The sequence below is a fragment of the Callithrix jacchus genome, chromosome 2 (assembly GCF_049354715.1).
Source record: "Callithrix jacchus isolate 240 chromosome 2, calJac240_pri, whole genome shotgun sequence".
NCBI classification, from domain to species: Eukaryota; Metazoa; Chordata; class Mammalia; order Primates; family Cebidae; genus Callithrix; species Callithrix jacchus.
In genome coordinates this window covers 48,038,964-48,050,117 of record NC_133503.1, presented here as the reverse complement: position 1 = coordinate 48,050,117, position 11,154 = coordinate 48,038,964, and the positions used below count along the sequence as shown (strand labels likewise).

At 42.3% G+C, this 11,154-nt stretch overlaps 1 protein-coding gene across 1 annotated transcript; it reads right to left on the bottom strand.

Moving 5' to 3' along the window:
- Window positions 1-2,401: 2,401 nt before the first annotated feature.
- Window positions 2,402-10,807, bottom strand: GRPEL2 (GrpE like 2, mitochondrial). The gene is made up of 4 exons (XM_008987637.5): window positions 10,715-10,807; window positions 8,245-8,398; window positions 7,080-7,161; window positions 2,402-5,871 (listed from the first exon to the last, which is right to left on the bottom strand). The coding sequence occupies exons 1-4, from the start codon at window positions 10,789-10,791 to the stop codon at window positions 5,507-5,509; spliced, it is 678 nt and encodes a 225-aa protein (XP_008985885.1). The 5' UTR covers window positions 10,792-10,807; the 3' UTR covers window positions 2,402-5,506.
- Window positions 10,808-11,154: the final 347 nt, after the last annotated feature.

Sequence of the window (11,154 nt, the reverse complement as noted above, 5' to 3'; positions counted from 1 at the left end):
TCAGTCAGATTATGGCTAAAATAAGAAACTGGGCCGGGTGTAGTGGCTCACGACTGTAATCCCATTACTTTGGGAGATCACCTGAGGTCAGGAGTTTGAGACTAGCCTGGCCAACATGCTGAAGCTCCATCTCTACTAAAATGCAAAAATTAGCTGGGCGTGGTGGTGGGCGTCTGTAATCCCAGCTACTCAGGAAGCTGGGGCGGGAGAATCGCTTGAACCCAGGAGGTGGAGGTTGCAGTGAGCTGAGATCCGGCCACTGCACTCTGGCCTGGGTGACACAGTGAGACTCCTACTCAAAAAAAAAAAAAAAAACAAAAACAAACAAACAAAACAAAACCAAAAAATGGAAAGGATTCAGAGAGTGGTGAAAGAGCTTATAGCTGGGGTTCTAAGTCAGCACTGAGACTTAATTTACTTGGGCCAAACTGGATTACTACTAGTAAACTGGTAGGTGAATAATCATGCATTTGTCATAATCTTAAATTTTTATTTTGGCAATGGTCAGGATGCAACACCTTTTAAGTTCATTTGCAGGTGGGAGGTGCGCAGGCCGGTGGAGGTGGTCCAGGCATAGGGGCAGTACAGTGCCTCTGGGGCTGGGAAGCCTGTGCTGTTCAGAGTGGCCTCTTTGGGGTGACCGGAAAGCCAGGATGAAGGCTGACATGGCGGGTGCCTTGGCTCCCAGATCTTTCTGGATGACAGCAGCTCCCTCAAAGATTCCAGATACTCCCTTAAACAGTTTTTAAAACAAGCATTCATTGACCATTGTGTGCCAAATTCTCTTATGTACTGATGTACTTGTCGTTTTTTTGCAGGGTAAATCATGTTAGTGTTTAAATTCATCTTCTTGACTTTGCTTGTAATTTTAGGGTCCTTTGTAACTCTTGAATCTAGAGCTGTTTTCTTCTGTTAGGAAGCCCTTCTAACCCTACCATCCCATCAACAGAGTGTGTGCTCATCATCGTGAGAGAAATTCAACAGAGCTGATAAGGGAAAAAGCAAGTAGGCACCATTCTTGTGGCAGAGTGCCAGACTGGGAATGCAGTGGGGTGACTATCATTTTATCTGCGGTTGTGTAATAAACCATTAAAAATTTAGTGGCTTAAAGTAACAGTCATTTATTTTGCTCACACTGCACCTTAAGCAGGACTCAGTAAGATCAGCTCATCTGTTGCATGTGGTGTCATTTGGAGCTGCTCCACTGGGTATGGGAAGATCCACCTTCAAGATGGCTCACTGACTGGCATGATAGTGCTGGCTCAGCTGAAAGCTCAACCAGGGCCCTCAGTTCCATTCCACAGGCTACTTCAGCTTGCTCTTGGCATGATGGTAAGGTTCCAAGGATAAGCATCCCAAGACAGGAAGTGGGGATACTAGTTTTTTAAGACTTGCATCCAGAAAATGGCAGTGTTACTTCCACTGTATTCTATTGGTCAAGCAATCACAAAGCTCCAAGGAGATTCAAGTATGGACATAGGCCCTACTCCTCAATAAAGGTGTCAAGGAATTCTGGAGCCATTTTAAAACCACCACTGTGAACTTGGGAGCATGGACAACATGAGTGGATAGGAATAATATACTCATTGACTAGCACTGGGAATATGGGAAAATTGGTGTATGGAGCTACAGTATACAGACAGGATTGGAAAGATCATGAAAATGCAAGACCAAATCCCAGGAAAGGCTGGCCCAGCAGAGGGCCATTCAGCCATGAGTCTAGGTATGGAAGCTAGCTGAGAAGCAGAGGTAAAGACAAAGCCAGGCAGTCAGAAGGTAGGATGAACATGGGGAAGCTGAAGGTCAGAACAAGGCCAAGTGTCTGTAATTTGGTGAGAACAGTCGGTAATCCAGCAGTACAAGTGCAGTAGTCAAAGGAAATAAGACACCTAGAACCAAGAAGCAAACCCAAGAAAACAAGTCAATGCTAGAAAAGAAGGCAGAAATAGGACCAGATGCAGTGGCTCACGCCTGTGATTCCAGTACTTTGGGAGGCAGAGACAGGTAGATCACCTGAGGTCAGGAGTTTGAGACCAGCCTGGCCAACGGGGTGAGACTCCATCTCCACTAAAAATATAGCCTGGTCAACGGGGTGAGACCCCATCTCCACTAAAAATACAGCCCGGCCAACGGGGTGAGGCCCCATCTCCACTAAATAGGAATTCAGATTTAAGAAATACATAGGAATCAGAAAGAGGCAAGTCAAGGAGTAAGAAAACAGACAAGATTTCAACACTGAGGCAGGGTATGGAAAGCCCATACTGCATCCACTTGGCTGTGCTGCTGTGAGATCTTGACATACCTTTCCAGAGCATCAACGAGGCAGGTCAGCAGTCATGAAGTACCCATAACTTTCCATATACAATATGAATAGGCAGACAAAAACTCTAAACACCTGAACTGCAGTTATTTCAATTCAGGTTTTATTAAAGTTGTTTCAGAATATTTTTCTCAGTGATCCTTGTTCTGATGAATATTACATTTCATCTTTAGTTTTGCTCATTTGATTTTGCTTTAGTTTTAAGAATCTTTATTCATTTATCAAATCCTTTGCCGTGAATGAGAGCACTAGATAACATATCAATACCCAACTGCCTGATTCCTTTGTAGCAGTAAGAAAAGTCAGTAAAAGATTTGTACAATACAAGTACGAAAACACCAAGATCCCACTTTCAAGTGAGAGTGAGCCAAAGCTTCCTTAGTATCATCTGCAAGCCAATGTCTTTTTACTATACCATTAAGGTGAAAATAAGAGCACTGAAACAATTTTCTTGCTGTTGCTGTCTAAAATATGGGTTTTGTGTGGTGTGGCTAATTTTTAAAAAAACAGAAGGTGCGAGGGAAATAAGTCAGTGAATGATTAGCTTACAAGCTTTTTCTACTCATCATTAACCAGTCTTCCCTTTTCCCTAGACTTCAGACAGCCATAAAAAGTCAGGAAAAACAATGTGCATGATAAAACAATAAAATAAATATCCGAGAGCCTACTGTAGTAGGCATTTAACACATTTCACTTGCTCCTTACAATGTTGTCAAGAATTAAGTTCAAGCCTATGCTCTATTATGCTGCTTTGGCAACCCAAAGCCCTTCAACTTGAGTTTCTTACTATGATAGCTTCATCTTCTAATGCTAAATTTACACTTTAAGTCTGCAAAACTACTGAATAATAGAAGAACCTAAAGTCATTCTCAATTTACTTGCCAAAATGGGAGCTGTAAAAAGTATTAGAGAATTCTTCTAGCTTGGGCAATATAGTGAGACCCTGTCTGTAAAACATAAACAAACAACCCCTCCCCCCACCCCCCCACCCCCAAAAAAACCTAGCCGAATATGGTGGTGTGCTTGCCTGTAGTCCTGGCTACTTGGTATAGGCTGAGGTGGGAGGATCGCTTGAGCCCAGAAGGTAGAGACATATCTTTAGGTAATCATAACATTCCACGCCGAAAATTATTGTTAATTCTAATTAATGTTAATTCTAAACAGTAATGATAGCTAGCAATAAAAACACACAGAGGGCAATTATAATCAGCTCATTTTCTTATTGTCACCATCTGTCAATCTCATAGAAATGAAGGCAAAAAAAGACAACTTCCTATTATGAATCTTGATTATTTCTTAAATTTACAATATACACTTAGTAGAATGCCAAAAGATGTTCTGGTTTTAAAAGCTTACCACCAATCTTTTGATTGCATTTTAAAAGTGCATATTTACTTGTTTTTTTAAGTGTCTAAATCTGATGAAGATGGTAGGGCCCACAAGGAGATGGCTTTATTGATATGCTTGTGTGCTGTCTTATAGTTATCCATAATGTATAAGAGGCCAACTTTTCACCACCCACTGAATGAGGTCGTAGAGTTCCAGTGGAAATGGATTTTATGAGTAATAACTTAAACCTAAACCTATACAATCCGGATATCCAACAACATCTGACTGTCTGCTGGCCACTGATTTGCATGCCCAATGACTGACATTAATATCTAGTTGCTCTTTATTCATATTCTCATTGAACTTTAGTCAATAGTCTAGAGATTATTTTCCTTGGGTTCAGTCCTAAAAATACTTCAGAAGCAGAAAGGGTAAGATTCGACCATTCAGGCCTCTTCCAACATTAAAATAATCCATAATCGACTGCCTTCCTAAAGTCTGACTGATGTGTTATTCATTCATTAAGTCATTTATTGGACAAATCTTTTACAAAACACCAGCTATAACACTTGGAAAAAAAAAACCCACATAGGCCCATTAACTCTAGGAGGTTAAAATATAAAAGATGAGCTAGATGTTTACACAAATGTGACCTAACAGATACAAAAAATAGGAAATAAAGCTTGTCAGTGTAACAGAGGTAGTGATTTGTGAGTACCAACTTAAAAAAAAACAAACAAAAAACTTAGTGGGCGCAGTGGTGAACGCCTGTAGTCCTAGCTACTTGGCAGGCTGAGGCAGGATTGTTTGAGCCCAGGAGCTGGAGGTCAGCCTGGGCAACACAGAAAAAAAAAAAAATTGCTAAGAGAAGAGAATACTTAAGTGTTCTTATCACCAAAAATAACATACAGCAGGAGGAAACTTAAAAAAAATTTCAGCATAACTATTAATAAATAAGAAATCATGGGAACCTAACACTTTTGTCCTGATCATCACCACTTCCCATCATCTAATGAAGGGATTATAAGCAACATTGACAAAGGGGCAGAGAAGTTGTAGATAAATTACCTAAATAGAGCCATGTGGGTCTTTAGCTCAATCTGCCTGAAATGATTATATGACAGGGAGGCTGAAAATAATTTGAAGATAACTCAGAGCAAAGATAGCACAAGGCTTTTTGGCCATTCTTGCTTGAAAGGGTCCTGGGTACCTCAAATTTCCTGATGCTCCTTGCCTTTCAAGTCTCACCTAGACCATTAGCCCCTGCAAATGCAGATGAGAGAGGGGTGGGTATGGGATAATGATGTGAGCATAAAGCCTATCTAGTTGGAATTACAGGGACAAAAGATGGCTAAAAGGGAAAAAAAACAAAAGGTAAAGTCCTGAAAATCTGTATGTATAAAAATCAACGCAAATGATATAAATTTATACAACTATGAAGCTTTATCCCCTAAGTACCCAAATGTTGAACCAATCCCTACCGTCTCCTTGATCCACAAAATACAGGATACTTTACAATTCCTGTTATAGGGACCGCTAGGAAGGAACATGTAGTTGAAAACATATAGTTAAAAGGACTTTGGATTCAGATTCATCAGAGTACCAATTTTCCTAAACATGTTTTGATAAAGGCCATGGGAACACTTGTCACACTGTTCAAATGCCCAATGGTAAGACTTCTGATGAGACCAAACAGGTCATATTAAATCAATAGAATATCTTAGAAATAAAGCCAATATGACTAAATCCAAAACATATCACATGAAGTACCTCATGTACAATACAAACCTAGTTTAATAAATAAAAGAAACATAGGTGACTGCACTCTGGGAGAACATCCAGTTCCTGATGGCCTCTTCACAGTCTTCTCTGAGACTCTACTGCCACTTCCACCCGGGCAAGTCTAATGGTGCGGCCATGAAGTTTGTAGCCATCTTGTCTTACTAATGCCACGGTGCCAGGCTGCACCCCAACACCAGCTGGCACATGACAGATGAGTTCATGCTGATGGGGGTCATATTTGTCACCAATGGGTGTTAGTTTCTCCAGGCCATGCTTGGCAAACACACTTTTCAGCTTTGCTTCTAAAAGCGACAACCCTCGGAAGACCTTTTCTAGAGTGAGCTTCTGGTCCCCTGGCTCTGATTCTTCAGAAATGCACTCTGTAGTCTTCTCCAAAATGTCAGCCACTTCCACTAAGTCCTTACAGAAACTCTGGATTCCTGTGGAGAAGCCAGACATTTTAGTTGTTTGTGAGGAAATCACTCTGTCCTTGGGCATGGAGTTTGGGTAAGGCCTAGATAGATGGCTAGGTATGCTGAGCAGTCCAGCAAGTGGAAAGGTTGCCACACAGGACTCAGAGATCATCACTGATTACCAGCTAACACAACCGACAAATCAGTGTCTCTCTCAGAAGGCAAATATGACTAGGAACCTGACTTGGAAATGGAAAAGACAGAATCCAAGAACTAGGTAAGACTATATACAGCAGGCTTAAACCTGTCCTTTAAAAACAACTATTTTTATGTATCATGAATTTCTGTTGCTATTTGCTTGTAGTATTGACTTATGTACATTTTGAAAATTCCTTCCTGTTCCAGTTGTGCTAAGGCATTACATTCTCAACAGGGACAAGACATTAATATTTCATGAGAAGGAAAGTAATAATACAAAAGAAAGTCAACGACACTATGCTAAGGGGTGTCAAGAATGGTGTATTCTTGAGGATTGGCTACACAGGAGCATAAAAGTAAGATACAGCCACAGATGAGGCAAGTTGGCTATGAAGTTGCTGGAGATGGACCACAAAATTTGTCTGATTTTTTTAAGAGTCATATGAACTGTTACAAGATAAAAGTAAATTCAGTTGTTGAGAAATCCCATTACTCTCAATTCTAAAACTTGATTTTTCTTACAGAAATGAGGGCAAGAAATATCATCATTAGAAATGTCTATGACACAATAGCAAAGCTCCAGTGGTGAAAGGCAAGGACTTTGTTAATCTGACTTTAATCCAGGGACAGGCTTAAGGGTCTGTGTCAAAACAGGTAGCTACCTTAAAGTCAAAGACATTTTTTTCTTTCTTTTTGAAACTGAGTCTCATTCTGTTGACCAGGCTGGAGTGTAGGGGCATGATTCTGGCTCACAGCAACCTCTGCCTCCTGGGTTCAAGAGATTCTCATGCCTCAGCTTCCAGAGTAGCTAGGATTACAGGCGCCCACCACCATGCCCAGCTAATGTTTGTATTTTCAGTAGAGATGGCGCCGGGGTGGGGTGGGGTGGTGTGGTGTGTGTCACCATGTTGGCTGGTCAGGTCTCGAATCCTGATCTCATGTGATCTGACAGCCTCAGCCTCTCAAAGTGCTAGGTTATAGGCATAAGCCACCACACCCAGCCAAAGATATTTTTTATTGTAAAATAAATCTCTCACCAAATATCTTGGCATCTTCCACACATCTCTGGGTTCGCCTCCTTATGTTTTCACAATCAGCTACAGCTCTCTGGTATCTCACCTGAACATCAAAAGCAAAATCAAAAGGATGAGAAAACAAATGCCTATTGGTGAAAGAGAACGTTTTTGCTTACTTTACACATTTCACCCTTCTGATAGGTTTTTATAAAACAAACTAGGAGTTACAGAAATCTTAATTCAGCTACTCCAAACCCCTAGTCAAAGCAGAAACCTACTCTTTAGCAGCACTGCTAGGTAGTCATTTAGCCTGCTAGTTCAAACTCCTAATAGTCTTTAAGTTCATTATCTTGAGAAAAAGCTTTGTTTTTCACATTCAGCCAACACTGCCAACCTCCAACTTCCTTTCATTGACTTGAACTTAGGAAAACTGAGAATAAGTTTTAAAAGTATGTCATCTAGGCAGGGCATGGTGGCTCATGCCTGTAATCCCAGCACTTTAGGAGGCTGAGATGGGTGGATCACCTGAAGTCAGGAGTTCAACACCAGCATGGCCAACATGGTTGAAACCCCGTCTCTAATAAAAATATAAAAATTAGCTGGGCATGGTGGCAGGCGCCTATAATCCTAGCTACTTGGGAGGTTGAGGCAGAAGAATCACTTGAACCTGGGTGGCAGAGGTTGCAGTGAGCTAAGATGGTGCCATTGTACTCCAGCCTGGGCAACAAGAGTGAAGCTACGTCTCATAAAAAAAAAAGTATGTCATCTATTTGGAGGCAGTTATTTTACCCTCTTTAGTCCTTTTCTTTCTCATTCTTATTACAATTCTTGGTTCCTTCAATTACTGTCATAAGGTATGCTTTCCAGCCTCCTTACCTTTTTAGGTGGTTTTGCTTTGGAATTCCTCTGGTTTATCTATCTCCCTTTAAGTGTGTCTACTGTCAGACAACTAAGTGCTGTGACATAACAGGAAACTGAAAAGAGACGACTATCTTTAGCCAGTGGTGTTTTTGAACTACTACAGTTTTTTTTTCTGCCCAGTATACCTAGCAAGGGAGTGGAGGAGGGATGAGGGATAGCACATAAAGAGCCAATTGGAGAAAACTTCATTTTAAAAATTGACATAAAAAACTTTATGTGGACATTTAAACTAGAGAGAGGATATGAAGAATAGAAAATAACTCACCGTTAAATCCTGCACTTCCTTCTCCAGTTTAACAGCTTTTATCCTTAAGGCTCGTTCAGCAAGAGAGGGCCCAAGCTCATCAGGAGGGTCCTCAGAACGGCAGTCCTCACCAGCAGTTCTCTGGATGGCAGTGCTGAATAGAAGTGGCCATCCCCTAAAACAGGAAGGAGGTGGCACATAATTAAGAAATGCCATCATAAGCCAAAATTACAATCAAGTTTAGAGACCAGAGATCTTTCCAGATTGAATCTCTGGAGAAAGTGTTTTCAGTTATAGTAACAAATGAACACTTAATGAAGTCCTTACTCTGTACCAGACACTATCATCTTTTCTTCTCACAACAATATGTGAGATAAACCCTACCATCATCCCTATTTTACAGATGAAAAATATGATGCCGAGAGGCCTAAGGCATGAAGACCTGTTCAAGATCACATAGTTGGTAGTCTGCTGGGTCAGGACACTGAGCACCAAGCAGCAGAAATAGCCAGAACTAGGTATACAAAAGTCAGCATAAGGAAACCAAATGCTAATACCCAGAACCAAAGGAGCATTATCAGAAGTGGGCATTCAAAAAGTCATATAGTTCTGGTTCAACCTTCCATCTCACAAATGGGGGAAATTAAGTCCAGTAAAGGGACCTTATCACACTGGAGTTAGGCTTAGAATTCTAAGCCTTCTTCACTACAAGTTATAAGGCTTTTAGGAGAACCTGTGCTGAGAAAGAAATTCCCACCTATATATAAGATCAAGTCAATGAAATACAACACTATATGTTACTGTTAGTGAACTATAGACACAGGTGAAAACAGGTCTTTGCATTCAACTCATTATGTAATCTAGAATTTTGTACACCTACACTGAGTTCAAACAGAACGAAATTTGGACTAGGGGCTAGTTTACAGCAAATCTTGGACTGTGGCAGTCCTGACCTCCAGGTCAAGGAAGTTTCCATGACTTTAACTAAAATTGTCATGAAAATCAATCTGAGTACAAAAGTCCTTTAAACCCATTTATATGGACTGGCATATATTGTAGAGTGGTCCTTGAGGAGACAGCTGAACAAAGGTTTAAAGGGGGTAAAGAAGTTGGCTTTAAAAAAGGGAAGAGCGTCCTAGGCAGAGCAAACAGCTAGTTTAAAGGTGTAGGCAAGAGGACTTTTATCTCCCTGACTTTCCAAGCCAGTCTTAAATTCAATTATTATAATCTGGTGTGTGATTTTATAGACAGTTCCACATTTTGGGGTCAGAAAATATGGTCATGGTGGATCTGGGGCTAATTACACACAGTGAAACACCTCCTTCTCCCTAAAAAAACACATTTATCCAATTAAAAAGGCAGGTCAAAATAGTCTCAGGGCCAGTTCAAAGGGAAAATAGCCAAAGCTCAGACCAAGAAGTAGGGGGTGGCAGTTGTGGCCAATCTCAATTCCTACTGCTTCAGAGCTGGAACAGGGAGACAGCTTAGAAAAAGGAATCATCTTTCTTCTGATCATTTCCTTACATCACCAACAAGCTGCCAAAAAGACTTGAGAACGGAAAACAAAACCAAGTCCCGAAACCCTGAATGCAACCTCTCACTCAGGTGCTACGGGGCAGGATGTTGGGTCAGATGTGTCAAGGTAAATAGGATTACATACATAGTTAAGCACATTTACCAGATTCTCCCGTAGCTTACTTTACTATTCAGAGGTCCAACCCTACCTCCTACTCAACCATTTTTATTCTCTTTCCCAGGAAGAAACAATGTGTGGGCAATAGACCTTGAGAAAATTGGTTAACATGTCTCATTAAACAACAGCGCCGATTCTAACGCCCTGACTGGTTTCCAGCCTGGGTTCCACCACTTCCCAAATATTTAAGTTTGGAAAAGTTACTCAACTTTTCTTTTCTAAACCTCAGTTTCCTCAGTTATTAAAAGGGGAATAATAAAAAGGACCATCCATAGTTCTGCAGTCGGCCTCGTAAGCGACCAATAAAAGCTACCGATGGATAAAGGCAGCAAATGGAACTTGTCTCCCGAAGGCTGATGCAATGGCCGTTTCGAGAATCCAAGTTCAGCGGCCTTCTTTTACTGACAGGTACAACAGTGCCCGGATAACGGAGAAAGGACTGGCCTAAGGTCCCACGGAGAGTGGGGCGAGAACCCAAATTTACCCACAGGTACCACAGACTGGGAGAAGCAGCTGTGAGAGGTAAATCCCTCCCTTGGGGGCTTAGAGACTTCTCACCTTCCAGGCCATGCATGACCTCGGACCTCCCCACCTTCCTCGGCCTAGGACTGAGGCGCAGCTGGGGGTCTCAGTTTCCCCGTCTGCAAAATGGGACCGTGAGTGCATGGTCGTAGAGGGAGCGGCTTGGTCCCATCGCCTACGCTCAGATAACTCTCGCCTTCCAGCCCACAACTACCCGGCTGGCTCGCTAGCCCCGCAGAGTCCTCACGCTCCCGACCCCTCGCGTGCAACGCTTACTTGTTCTCCCACGCGGCAGTCGAGGACAGTAGGCACTGCACCCGCAGCCGGCCAGCCCACAGCGACCGCACGGCCATATTCCCGATTTGGGCTGACGGAGGCAGCGCACGCGCACTTGCTGCGAGTGAAGAGAGACGCTCCCGCTTCAAAACCAGCCTTTGCGGGCGTTTCCTTGTAAGGGCTTCCGGACTAGAACGCTATACTTCCGGTTGCCCTGTTTGGGGGAGGGGGGCGCAGTTCCCCATCCGGTCGTCCGGAGCGAACGCGACACTTCCGGCTCTCAGTGTGTTCCGCTAGTAGACCAAGTCGTAGTAGTTACTACAAAGGCTGCGTGTTGAGCGTACAGCAGATCATAGCTGTGCCCGCATGGAGCTTACTTTGATATTATGAGTGATAAACAGATACAAGCGGGATGTAAAGTCAGAACGTGAGCAGTGTTT

What these genes read in the sequence shown, in the direction of transcription:
- GRPEL2 (XM_008987637.5), bottom strand. Translation starts at nt 10,791, where the DNA reads ATGGCCGTGCGGTCGCTGTGGGCTGGCCGGCTGCGGGTGCAGTGCCTA. An exon ending in ACTGCCGCGTGGGAGAACAA is followed by an intron (nt 8,399 to 10,714) that starts GTAAGCGTTGCA and finishes TTCCTGTTTTAG; the next exon opens with GGGATGGCCACTTCTATTCA. An exon ending in GGAAGATGCCAAGATATTTG is followed by an intron (nt 5,872 to 7,079) that starts GTGAGAGATTTA and finishes GCTTCTCCACAG; the next exon opens with GAATCCAGAGTTTCTGTAAG.